The sequence below is a fragment of the Toxotes jaculatrix genome, chromosome 9 (assembly GCF_017976425.1).
Source record: "Toxotes jaculatrix isolate fToxJac2 chromosome 9, fToxJac2.pri, whole genome shotgun sequence".
Lineage (NCBI taxonomy): Eukaryota > Metazoa > Chordata > Actinopteri > Toxotidae > Toxotes > Toxotes jaculatrix.
In genome coordinates, this window is record NC_054402.1 from 21,157,423 (window position 1) to 21,170,856 (window position 13,434).

The 13,434-nt window shown below is 41.9% G+C and overlaps 1 protein-coding gene across 4 annotated transcripts; it reads left to right on the forward strand.

Annotated features, from left to right (window-relative positions):
- Positions 1-660: 660 nt before the first annotated feature.
- On the forward strand, positions 661-13,306 carry sidt2 (SID1 transmembrane family, member 2). Of its 4 annotated transcripts, XM_041046318.1 has the most exons (27): positions 661-1,487; positions 1,593-1,714; positions 3,536-3,700; positions 3,816-3,861; positions 4,373-4,474; positions 4,744-4,827; positions 4,961-5,126; positions 5,660-5,753; positions 6,499-6,557; positions 6,825-6,851; positions 7,735-7,773; positions 7,863-7,940; positions 8,068-8,130; positions 8,464-8,579; positions 8,758-8,831; positions 9,173-9,239; positions 9,356-9,429; positions 9,532-9,655; positions 9,984-10,101; positions 10,686-10,822; positions 10,991-11,099; positions 11,249-11,325; positions 11,526-11,572; positions 11,695-11,800; positions 11,890-12,000; positions 12,116-12,229; positions 12,507-13,306. In XM_041046318.1, the coding sequence occupies exons 1-27, from the start codon at positions 1,239-1,241 to the stop codon at positions 12,567-12,569; spliced, it is 2,631 nt and encodes an 876-aa protein (XP_040902252.1). In that variant the 5' UTR covers positions 661-1,238; the 3' UTR covers positions 12,570-13,306. The 4 variants fall into 4 exon arrangements, with proteins under 4 accessions (XP_040902252.1, XP_040902255.1, XP_040902254.1 ...); XM_041046321.1 differs by lacking the exon at positions 8,068-8,130; XM_041046320.1 differs by lacking the exon at positions 6,825-6,851.
- Positions 13,307-13,434: the final 128 nt, after the last annotated feature.

A 13,434-nucleotide genomic window follows, 5' to 3' on the forward strand; every position in this document is an offset into this window, starting at 1 on the left:
GTAGTCTACCTAGTATTTTGTACTTGAAAAGTGCCTGGAGGCAACAACATAACACTCAGAGAGTCAAAAGCAGGAGGATCAATAGGGTCCAACAGCTCGTTTATCCAGTTAGTATTAGGTTATATGTATAGATTCCTTATCAAACCACATATGAAAATGTTTTTTATCAAAAATCCAGCTATCTATTGGAAAGTGATACATAAAGATAGCACCTACCGTGGAATGTTCCTTTGTCTCAAAAACAGCTGTAAGACAACATTGTTGTACAGTAGACATAATCATCAGTATATTGTGACCCCATTATATTAGTTGTCTAAATGACTCATTCATTTGCAGCATTATTCACTCTTTGATTATTACTGTTCTGTCCAAAAATGTATTGACAGCTACTATAGCTGTATTTCTTTTTTCATCAAGGCTTTGTTATCTTGTCAATAAAGTGAAAAAGACAAACAGACATAAAAAAAAAGTTGGCTCTTGAGGTGAAGCAACTGCAATGTGTGAGTACGGAAAAAAGAAAATTTACAGCTTTTATAAAAAAAACACTTTCTTCAGTTGGCTTGGATGAAAACAGCGTTATTAAGACAGTGGAGGATAGCGGCGTGACGTCATGACGTCGCACTCGGTTTGTTTACGGTCTGAACGTGGTGGGGGCGCTAATGATTCTGGTTTTTCACACTGTAAACAGTAAAATCTCTTCGCGATCCGTACGAGATTTTTATTATCTTTTTGCACCATGTCGCGGCGCCGCGACCACAGGCCGTGACAACCGTACACACAGACCTGAAAAACACTTTCTATTTTGACGCTGGAAGTGAACTCGCATATCAAAACATGGAGCTGCTTCAGCAGCATCTGAACCAACAATGCTAACGATAGCACGGCTAGCGAGCCCCCCTGCCAGCTTTTCAGATGAAGAGGAACTGAGCGTCGCTGTCATCTTGTTGTCTTGAAACTTGTGTGATTGGTTTCGTAGCTGACAGCTGTGCGTTTGCTGCGGATGTCAGTAGGACGAGGAGCGAGTCTTTATTCCGTGTAAACATCCCGCTGTCTCATTGGCCTGCTCGTTAGCAGCTGCTGTTATTGTTTATCTGTACTGGAAGTGGCACAGTTTAGTTAGCCAGCTTGCTATCCCAGTAATTGTCGCTGAATGGGGTGGAGTTTTTATTAGTATTGCCGCACAGGCTGGAATAACGTGAGGTATCAGTCGGCAGTTCAGGAAGACGGTGTCAAACAACATGTTGTTAAGGAGCTGCTGGAAATCTCGACATAAAAACAGCTCTGGATCCGCTTCTTGTTGGATCCGACCAGGTCTGGCAGCCCTGCTCTGGTTATGTGTGACCCAGTTAGCTTGCGGCAGTGGGGCGATGGGGGAGACCAAAAATGTGATCCAGAAAGATGCAGAGTTTGATGTCACCTACAATGACACAGTTACAAGTGAAAACCAGACCATCTATGCTTTCAATCACACTGTCTCCAGGAATAAGGTGAGTTTACACTCTCAGACTAGAAGATTTGTTTCTCTTTTAATGATATCGAGTAAAGTGGAGTGTAATATGATTTCTTCTCTTTTCCCTTTCTTTGGGTTTCAGACGGAGGGTGTGCATGTGTCTGTGGATGTATTGTCACAGGGTTTGGAGAGTCCTATCCTATTTGTGGTACGGCAGAAGCAAGCTGTGCTGTCTTTCCAAGTCCCCCTCATCCTAAGGGGCCTGTGAGTGTCTACATAAATCAGTTATAAACTGGAATAGTCTGGAAGCACGGTCTTTTCTTTGCTTTCAAAATCAGCTTAATAGAAACTCATGTGGATTGAGGTTTGTTCCCTCACTCTTTTAAACCCATTATTTTATCTTGCAATCTACTCAGCCTTCGCTTGTCCTTCTTCTGAACTCTGACAGTGTTTCTGGTTTGTTACCTGAAATAACCATTGTAATTCTTCATTGCCCTCTGCTTGCTATAGTAACAGCTTATTGACCTAAATCCTCTGAGGCATCGGTGAATAATATTCTTTAAGATGTAGAGCAGGGTCAAGATTAGCCCCAGTATGAACTGTGTTTTGTTTTGCTGAAATGTGTCATATGTTGCTTTACTAGTCTACTGTATATAATTCAGAGAGCACAGACCTTCTCCAAAACATCATGTGCGGAATGTAGTTAGAGTGCATGTCATGGCTACTTGTTGAACAACTTTCTTCCAGTGACACATTGATTTGTTCAGTGATTAATGTATGTGAAAAAGGAATTTAATCTGCACGTACTCTGTGGAGAATGAGGAAGCGAAGCGAAAACAATATGTATAGATTAGTTGTATGTCATGAAATTTTGTCACAATGCCTAAACTGACTCAGTGAATTGTAAGTAGACAGTAATTTCCCATCACACTGCACAATAGGCTCGTGTTCATCCAACTTAGTTTTATACTAGGCCTTCATGTTTGCCCTTGTAACTTACTGCACACACACAAACTGTACATAAGGTAATGATCCAAGGTTCCTCTTTGGGTGTGTCTGGCTGTTGCTGCTGTTTTCCCATAGAGAGTAAAGAGTTATAACTTCAGGTCATGTGGTGGACCTTGTTTACCTTGCCTTGTAGGAGAAGGAAATATGTAAATGCAAGCTCTGCTTGTTTTAGAATCTTTTCAGATTCAGATTCAGAGAACTTTATTTGTCCCCGGGTAGTAGTATTTTGGTAGAGGGAGATCATAAGGTTTAGTTTTGGTCAGAATTGCCATGATTATTTCTTTTCTGGTTAGTTGATGGACTTTGTAGCAGAGGAACAGTAAAATCACAGATCACAGCCTTCTCAGCCCTGAACTGTACAACGGCAGCTACACGAAACACAGATTTTGTAACCTGACTTGAGCAGTTGGGATTTCATAACAGGTTAGAGGTTCAGATGTTTATTAGCCGTTGGCCAACAGCCCATCTGTGATGTGATCTGTGTCTTCCATACTCTGAGATACTCTGGGTGGTTGTGTAATATCAGAGTGACCTCACCATAGTCCTGGTTATGCTGCGTGTATTAGCAGGTCTCGAATAAACCTTGGACTTTCACTTCCTCCTCTGAGATCCACCAGTGCAGAGGAGCACAGTTTTCTGAAGTTACTTCTGTTTCACATGCTTTCTTCCCAGGACTATTTGCATATTTTGAGCTATGCTGTGTGCTTTCCGCAACATTTCCCACAGCTGGGTTTTTATTGATTTTGGCTCAGAGAGTATTGAAGACACATTATCTGGTTGGGTCACCTGATTCTTAAAAAGCAATCCTTGTGAATTTAGTATATTCATTTGATATTAAAGAATCCAGTAGAAAAACAATCCATTATGTAAAAAGTCAGTTTCTATGTTCTGATTTCTTCACATAAACACCCAGTTCCTCATTTAAAGTGCCTACATATTCTGTGCAATGGAAAAGAGTTCTCAGTAAATAATTACATACACTTTATTTTCAGTAGATAACATTTTTAGGTTTAGTTAATTTCAAAGCTATGTTGTTCTCTTCTTTCTGTTTGTCAACACCTGTCTCTTTGTTTCTAGTTACCAGAGGAAGTACCCTTACAATCATGTGGGCCGGACATTGTGCCAGCCTCCGACCCGAGCCGCCTCTGAAACCCAGTACTTTTTTGTGGACGTGTCTACCCTATCCAGCCAGGGTACAAACTACCAGCTCAGGGTCAGCCGTGTTGAAAGCTTCACCCTTCAGTGAGTGATCTTTGATATAATCACACAAACACACTCTGTCACCAGGCTGGGTTTTATAGTAACCAACAAGTGCCTTGCTGGCATGTTTGACATATTATTTGTTCTTTGATTACAGGACAGATAAGAAATTCAGCTTCACTGCATCACCATCCCAACCTCAGGTATACAACTTGATACCATAGCTTTGTGTATGTATGATACCGAGTGCTTACTCACAACCTAAAGTCCAGTCACAGAAGCATGAGAGAAACTTAGGAAAGTACACAGCAAAAAGAGGGTGAAATGAATGGAGGGAATTTCTGATTTTACACAATTATTCAGCATGTTCACTGTTTGTCTGACAAGTTCTGCTTTTCAGCACATGTAAAAGAGAGAGAACTTCTGTTTTCTTTTTAGCCTTTCAAATAAACCCTGTCATCCCTCAAGTTAGTCATGATTTCTTTCATCGTGCTCTGTCTTTTTGTCATGGTACTTATCACATCCTCCTACAAACAGTATAATAGATGGTGAAGGAAGATAGGAAACAGAAAAAAAGATTGATCTTAGCTGAATCAGTCATCTGTGTAATCAGCAAAAACAACACACGTTTTCTGGTCCTATTCCACCTAATTACTCCTTTCCTGATCGCCTTTTTTTTTTTACCTCTTCTTTCCCATCTGCCCTTTCTTCCAGTATTTCAAGTATATCTTTCCAGACGGGGTGGACACTGTGATCGTAAAGGTCAACTCAGACATGAACTTCCCCTGCTCCGTGATATCCATCCAGGACATCCAGGTACAGTTACCCCCCGTCTCCCCCATCCCCCTCAAACTAGACAGCTGTCCTCAAGTGGCCCAGGTCATTGTGGTCAGATTGTAGTAGCACTTTTGGGCCACATGAGGGAACTATTGAGTTCAATGCAGCAGTGCCAGTGCAATGCATTGCAAACCTTGTCGATGTTATGATGTTACGATGTAATCCTGTTTATCTCTTCTTCCCTCTTGCCTTTAATCTTTCTATCCTAACCCCTTCTCATTTCATTCATTCTCTGTGTCTCTTGTCAGTGCCCCGTCTATGACCTTGACAACAATGTGGCCTTCATTGGGATGTACCAGACTATAACCAAAAAAGGTGCCATCACTGTGCAGGTACTGTTCCACACACTCGTCTACATTGTGCTGAAATACAGAACATATTGGAAGCCTTTGTGACAAAGCCGGAGTACAGACTCCCATTACCACACCAACTCGTGTCTCCGTCTGTCTTTCTGTCTCTTTCCAGAGAAAAGATTTTCCCAGCAACAGTTTCTACGTGGTGGTAGTGGTAAAAACAGAGGATGAGGCATGTGGCGGTCCGCTGCGCTTCTACCCTCTACGACCTGATGAGCTTATTGATGCTGGCAACCGCAGCAAGGTCCTCGACGTGATGGTGTCCCCTGCCATCAACTGTAAGATAAGATAAGATAAGATAGACTTTATTCATCCCACAACGGGGAAATTCAATTGTAAGTTGCATATGTACATATATGAACTGTTCAGATGGTCACACATGTCCCAAGAGAACTGGACTAAGAATGTGTTTTTATATTTGTTTGGTTAACCCGCCATTTCTGACATAATGCAAACAGGGCAGAGCCACAGATCACAATCTTTGATACAAACCATTAGTTTCATGATTGTGTCAGTGCATTAGAAACTTCTGTCTGGTACGTGAGCTAAATATACCGTACAGCTGCGGGAAAATAAACATTTTGGAGTAATATTTTGATCAAACACAGGATTCCTAAAAGCAACAGACTAAAGTCCTGTTCTTCAGAACTGGAAAAGTTGGAAAAATGAATAATGCATATTGTAAATGTCTCTTTCACTTGTAAGCTGTAGGTAATGATGCTGTATTGTTGCATCATCATGCAGTCCATTCAAGGTCATGCAGCATTAGCATGTGAATAGACTTAAATACATCTTCCTCCACACTCCACAGCAACGGTGTACGTGACAGGCATGCTGTTCTGTCTGGGTATCTTCTTCTCCTTCTACCTGCTCACCTTCCTGGTCGCCTGTCTGGAGAACAAGCGGTAAGATTTTGCACTTTGCTAGTAGTGGGCACTCTAGCAAAAAAAAAAACACAACCTTCACACACCGCCATGAGATTCACTGTCTGTATTGCGATCTTTCTTTCCAATTTTGAAATGTAACCTCGAGAATATTTAGATTCTAACCACCTAAAGGACTTCTCCATTAACACCATTTAAAACACAATATTGCATTAAAGACACTGGCAGATCATAAATCCTGTGTTGTCTGAACTGAACCACTGCTACACTACTGACTCTAAGTCCTTTATACGTCACGCATGAAAGAGACTCTTTGATAGAGATATCATTTGGCCAATCAGCACAGCCGTCTAGTAAGCAGTCATTCTATTGGTTTGTGCACATAACGTGGATCTATTCTCTGTGAGTCACTTTCAAAGTAGATGTTGGACGTTTTCAAGATTGATCATGATATAAAGTCGTCAGAACGCTCACCCCTATTCTCTGCAACCAAAACAACTGCTGAGACATCTGGACTTATCTGTCTGAAGTCTTCTCTTTTGTCTCTTCCACAGATAGTCCTCATTCCTTTGAAAAAGGCTTGTGGTTTAAAACTACATGAGGTTGTCTCATAAGTTTACAGTGTTCAGACGTATAAACCTCAGTCCCAGTTTAACCCACAGGTTTAAATCTGTGATCAAAGGCCTCAATTAGCTGCTTTACATGCACAACACCGGACTGAATACAGATGACCTTCATTTGCATCTTTTCCTCTCTGTTTCTGCAGAATGAATAAGAAGAGAGATGTTTTTCAGAATCCCGCTGACATGTCGCCTGCAGAGACAGGTAAGCCAACAACTAGCTATGATGGACTGGCCCATTAGGGGTTTGTTATAGGGTGTGTGGAGCATACCATTATTTATATACCATACCATTATAAAGGCGTAAACTTCTCCTGTAGCATAGAGACTACAATACAGTATATAAGATGTTAAATTACTCTTAACATGCAGATACAACAACCACTTAACTCTCTTTATGTAGAAATTAACATGTCTGTGTGTACTGAATGTGCCTCTCACTCTCTCTCCCCCATGCTAATGTGTGGTTCAGCCTCTCTGCTTGGGAAGAACGGAGATGGTATAACGACACAGTTCCTCTTTTTGTGCACTTGCTGCTTCTAGTCTCACCTTGTTGTTTGTCTGCAGATGCTCTGCACGCATTAGCTCATATACAGTAACTCTCTTGCAACAGAAACAACCTTTATAGAAAAGAAGATCAGCGATATGATTGTCTGTGGTGCTTTGTGGATTGTGTGGTAGTAGCATAAATGTGGCTCTATTCCAACACAGTGAAGCTTTTATGGCTTTCATCATATTCATCACATGACTCACCTGGGTACTTGTAAGGCTGAACTAACTCCATCCTGTTTTTCACTGTTTTCCTCACAGTGCTATTCTTCTACATCCCCTCACAGCTCTACAGTTTGTTGACTGAAGAAACACATAAGTGTATACATTACAGCTGACAACATGATAGACCAACAAAAGCAGCTGTTCTGTGAAAAAGCAGTAGAGATGGATAGAACTAGTCATTGAGATAAATGTGTTTCTTCGGCTCAAGACCACCTCAGCATGTCTCTGTTCACTGCAGTGTATGTTGATGTGATTTGACTTTAAACTGAAGTTACAGCTTTGGAGCTTGAAATTCACTCTCACTGCAGCAGTCACCACTCCACACAACAAATCAGCCTCTGCACCATCTCTTAGCACTCGCGTTCTCACCCATTCACTAAAACTGTTAGTTCAAATATGTTTTTTTCAGCATTTTGAGCTGTAAAAAACTGTTGGTCTCCAAATTTCTGACTTTTTTCCTGCATGTGTTGATGCCGTCCTCAACTCCCTGTGTTTTATGTACTAACAATTCAGCTGCAGTGGGTGTTTTAGCTCATCTGTGCGTGTGCGTTTCATCAACATGTGCTCATTAAATGTGAGTTTAAATGTGTGGTGTCATGTCTCCACAGGTAAGACTCCAGCCTCACCCTATGAATATGGATCCTTTGGTAAGTTCTGGATATTTCTGGTTTTGTTTAAGTCTATATTTGTGTGGAGATTCGATTAAATCATCTTTTCCTCTCCTGTTCCTCCCCAGCTGACAACGGCAGCACACTGAGTTCTGAGGCCATCACTGACAGCGCCACCTCGACTGATAACAACTACGGATACATGGGTATGGACAAACAGGGACGCGAGTTGTCTCTTGCCCACCACTGTCGCTCGGCAGCCTGGCTCACAGTTGGCTTCCCTGCGAACAGTTCCAGTCCCTTACTGGTTTTCTGTGTGTCTTTGTTCATCAGGACAGGAGTTTTTCAAACGTCGACCAATCCTCAATCACCTTCACCACATAGCCATCCGCATCGGTGACACACTGCCTCATAATTGGCTGAATCATTTCCAAGATTTACACCAAACCAATCAGCACTATGAGAATTATACATCAATGAGAGTTAAATGTTGATGCCAGGAAGTGGCCCGATTCCTAATCTGATGATGCTGAAATGAACAGCAGAGCAACACTGATAGTGCAAAGATCAAAGAGAATCAGTCTAATTTTCTTAATTTAAAATTATTATTATTATATTAATTTAAAATTAAAGGTGTGATGTGTTCGAACAACTTTTCTTCTTTTTGTCCCTCCAATAAACTGAAAGCCATCATGTCCCCTCCTCTTGTGTCTTTCCTCCCTCTGTCAGAGCGATCGTTGGACAGTGTAGGACGAAGCAGGCAGGAGTCTCTGAGCTCTGTGGAGGAGGATGACTATGACACGCTGGATGACATCAACTCAGACAAAAACATTGTCCGCACCAAGGTGAGCCTCCTTAACTTAAAACACTACTTGTTTTTGTTACACTTCAAGTCAGCTCTGCGTGTAATGTAGGCGACAGAGCAGTTATTATACAGGTCATGGTGTTTGAATGTTATCAGTCCTTACTGCTGCCTGTTTTTACCTGATGACTGTCAGTGATAAAGTCCTTTTCTTATTATAGAAATTTCTGTGTGTGTCTGACCTGGCACGGAAAGACAAGAGGATTCTCAGCAAGAAATACCAAATCTACTTCTGGTGAGGACGCTTCCATAACAAAAAATCCTTTACAACCCAGTCTGGGTCTGATAGGTCCGCAGTTCATTAACCAACTCATAGTTAATGACATTATTCCTTGATACATATGTCCTGCAATTGCAACATGCATCCAAGAGACTGGAGGAATAGTTCACTAAAGCTAAGATAAATAAGAACTTTGGGGGTTGTTACAGTACAATACGTTATTCTTATTATATAAAAATGGTAATATTATTATTCATTGGTTACAGAGAGATGTGGAATAATGAAGCACAGCAATCCTTTTCCGGAAAAGTTTTCACCATAATTGTGAAAAAGTCTAATGATAATCTTCTCTCCAGGAACATTGCCACCATTGCTGTGTTCTACGCCCTGCCCGTCATCCAGCTGGTCATCACCTATCAAACGGTACGAGAAATAAAACTGTTTTCCCAAGTGACTTTGCGTTGTAGAGTTTTGTAAGTAAACACCAGCATGCTGATGTGCACCGTCGATGGATGTTAAACTGACTCTCTGTTCGTCAGGTTGTCAATGTCACAGGAAACCAGGACATTTGCTATTACAACTTCCTGTGTGCCCACCCCCTGGGAGCTCTAAGGTATGCAGTTAGCACACCTGTTTAAATGCATGAATGATTTATCACAACAGCTGAGTAAAGTAAAGTATGTCCTGACTCACTCGTAATTCTCGTCCTACTCAGTGCTTTCAACAACATACTCAGTAATGTTGGTTACGTGATGCTGGGACTTCTCTTCCTCCTTATTGTCCTCAAGAGAGATATTGTCCACAATCGAGCCCTGGTGCGCAACGATGTCAACGCTCTGGTAAGGCACATGTACACAAAGAGCTGTACAGCAGACACACACTCAGGCACAGTTACATGAGCTCACAATGTGTGTGTCGCCCAGCAAATATGGTTTTCAGGTATATTTCTAAAATGCATTAGAATTGTTAGCAGGTTGAAAACAACATTATCTTCATTTGCTATTCAGTGCTACTGTTCATACATATGCTACTGTGTGATGTTCATAACAACATATCTACAGACAGATCCAGACACATATAGTACTTTTGGAATAAGAAGTCCGATTTATTATTTATTAAACTGCATTGCTCGAGTATGAGCTCATTTCTCCTCTCTCCCACCGCCAGGAATGTGGTATCCCAAAGCACTTTGGTCTGTTTTATGCCATGGGAACTGCTCTGATGATGGAGGGCTTGCTCAGTGCCTGCTACCACGTCTGCCCCAACTACACCAACTTTCAGTTTGGTGAGTCTGCTTCTTTTCCCAGCAGGACCTTGTGCGTGTCCTCTGTTGTTTCTTTCTGTGATGACAAAATACCAGCAGTGACAAACCATCTGATGTAAATATGGCGTCTGTCACACAGCTTTCTGTTGTTTCTCTGATACTATCTACAACTTTTCTGTTTGAATGTTTATTCTTATTGTTTTTCTGTTATGCTGGCAGGCAGCAGAAGTCTTAAAAGAGCTCTGCTTACTGCAGAGGGATAACACAGTCACTTTGAAGGAAGGGGGGGGCGGGGGTGCTGGGTTTAGTTTCTCTGAGCTGTCTGTGAAGATACACGGTACAGCCCGTTGGAAATAGATGCCCATTTTTTTCTGGCTGACATGCAGAGCATCACACTGTTTATGAATGGGAATGTCTTTTAATGTAATACGATCTCTGTAGAAGTCACATTTATATTTTAGAAAGTCGAAGCTGGCAATTTGCAATAAAGGCAATAAATCTGAACTGTAATTCAGCGATTACAATCTGCAGTGACTCATTCTTTTACTGTGTTCGATGAGAAAAGGGAAACGTGTGTGTCGTAATGTTCTTTTCCTCCTCTGCAGACACCTCATTCATGTACATGATCGCCGGGCTGTGTATGTTGAAGCTGTATCAGAAGAGACATCCAGACATCAATGCAAGTGCTTACACTGCCTACGCCTGTCTGGCTGCGGTCATCTTCTTTTCTGTGCTGGGAGTGGTGAGTACACACACACACACACACACACACACACACACACACACACACACACACACACACACACACACACACACACACACACACACACCACAGAATAGACAAGGTCTCCATGATGTTTAACATGCGAAACAGACTCTTTTCGTAATGACTGCGGTGCTTTGTTTGCAGGTGTTTGGGAAGGGAAACATGGTCTTCTGGATCGTTTTCTCAGTGATCCACATTCTGGCCACTCTCCTCCTCAGCACACAGCTCTACTACATGGGCCGATGGAGGTTTGGTAAGATCACAGCAACACACTGGTGGTTTAAGTCTTTTTAAAATGTCACCTTGACTCTTACTGTCATGGCGCAGTGAGTTTCTTGTGTTTGACTGCAGCTAATATCTGTCTGCATCATCTGTGTGTGTGTGTGTGTGTGTGTGTGTCAGACTCTGGGATTCTGCGCAGGATATTGTACGTCATCTACACAGACTGCATTAGACAGTGCAGCGGACCCATGTACATTGTGAGTAATGACCAGAAACTCCTGCATCATTATGCTGAAGAGTTGACATGTTGTAAAGTTACGTAATTCCCCCCAAATTATCAATAAGTTTATAAAGGATCACACTGTTAGTTTAGTTAATACAGAGAAACTGGAGATGGTACAAGATCTTCAAAAAATATACTGCCTTAAATTATTGGTCTGGTTTTCCCTTCCTTTAGGATCGTATGGTTCTGCTCGTAATGGGGAACATAGTCAACTGGTCCCTGTAAGTAAACACTGTGTTCCTCTGTAAGCTCAGCAGCTACAATATAAATTTAGAGTGAAGAAGTGTCAGGTCTTTTTCTGTCTCCCTGTTTACCCTCCACTCCTCCCTTCCTCCCTCTGCAGAGCTGCCTATGGCCTCATCGAGAGGCCTAATGACTTTGCCTCCTACCTGTTGGCCATCGCCATCTGCAACCTGCTGCTCTACTTTGCCTTCTACATCATCATGAAAGTGAGTGTATCCATGAGTTCATTTAGATTGATGAAAAATGTTTTGTACTGTATATCTAAAGCTGTTTTTTTCTCTGTGTGTGTGTTTAGCTGCGGAGCGGTGAGAGAATCCAGTGTCTGGCGTTGGTGTGTATTCTCTTCACAGCTGTGGTCTGGGGATTTGCACTGTATTTCTTCTTCCAGGGTCTCAGCACCTGGCAGGTTAGTAACACACACACACACACACACACACACACACACACACACACACACACACAAACTTAGTCACACAGAAGGAGAAACTGATTACTGTGCTTGTGTCTCTCAACTGATGCAGAAAACACCAGCAGAGTCTCGTGAGCACAACAGGGATTGTATCCTGCTTTCATTCTTTGACGACCATGACATTTGGCACTTCCTCTCCTCCATCGCCATGTTTGGATCCTTCCTGGTATGATGGAGTGCAGTCTGCGTGTGTGTGTGTCTTTTAGCCAAGAAATTGAAAGAGATTAGACTTTTATCACTTTAAGATTAATAGTTTAATTTGATTTTTAAGTAAGATATTTGTCTCTCTTTTTTTTCTCTTGCCTGGGTAAAATTCTTTCAGCAGCAGATAAAATTAAAAATACTCAGTGCGGCAGTTTGCGGCAGTGTTGTATTGATGTCTCAAATGTCTCTTGGAACGTCCCCGTGAGCACAAACACATCACCTCTCCTGTTCACTCTCAGGTCCTCCTGACTATGGATGACGACCTCGACACTGTCCAGAGAGACAAGATCTACGTCTTCTAGATTTGTCAGATCTTCTGTGATGAGCTCAGCTTGTCCTCTCTGCCTTACCGCCCTTCTCTCTCTCTCTCTCTCCGTTTGCGTCTCCTTCTCAAAGAGCACAGCCAGTAGCCTGTTTTTTACCCAGGCTGTCGACGGGGCGCGTCCCGGCCTCTCACAGCCAATCAGCCAGTCGGGGAAGGGCCGTAGCCCCTCCCCCCACCTGAACGGACACTAATGTGCCAATGAAGAGCCGTCGAGTGATGCTGAAATGTTTTGTCCTCTCGCTGCCATCGTCGATATAACTGTTGTAATCAATGTTTACTTACTGACGATGAAGATAACAATGTACACACTTACTAAAGAAAAAAAAACTTGTTCAAATTAACTTATTTTATACTGTCAGCATTACATTTGACCTACAAGACAGCAATGCATTTTGAAATACTGTTTGTATGCTGTGTGTGTGTGTGTGTGTGTATTTACAAACATAAATGTGGAAACACGAATCCTGTCCAGTCTGTGAGTGGCCTTTAATGTTCTAATCATGTTAGTCACATACTGTGCTCTGATTGGTCAGTTCCTCGAGCTAGCCGTCCTTCTCATTGGAGAATATCGATGATGATTGTATTTACTTCTTGACTGCCCTCAAGTCTGACTGCGAAGGTATTTTTTGCACTGTACTGTATGAAAAACAGAATTTTAATGTCAAACGTTGCAATGAGCAGTTACTGAATAAAGGTCTCTTTCAGATAAGTAGATTTTTTTGTTTGTTTCTTTTGCTGTTTTTGTTTGTTTGTTAAAACAGATGTCAGATGTGAACTGAAGCACTGCCATGATAACCGAAGCTCTGAGTGACCAGCTCACATGAGCCATTTAGTTCCTGTGT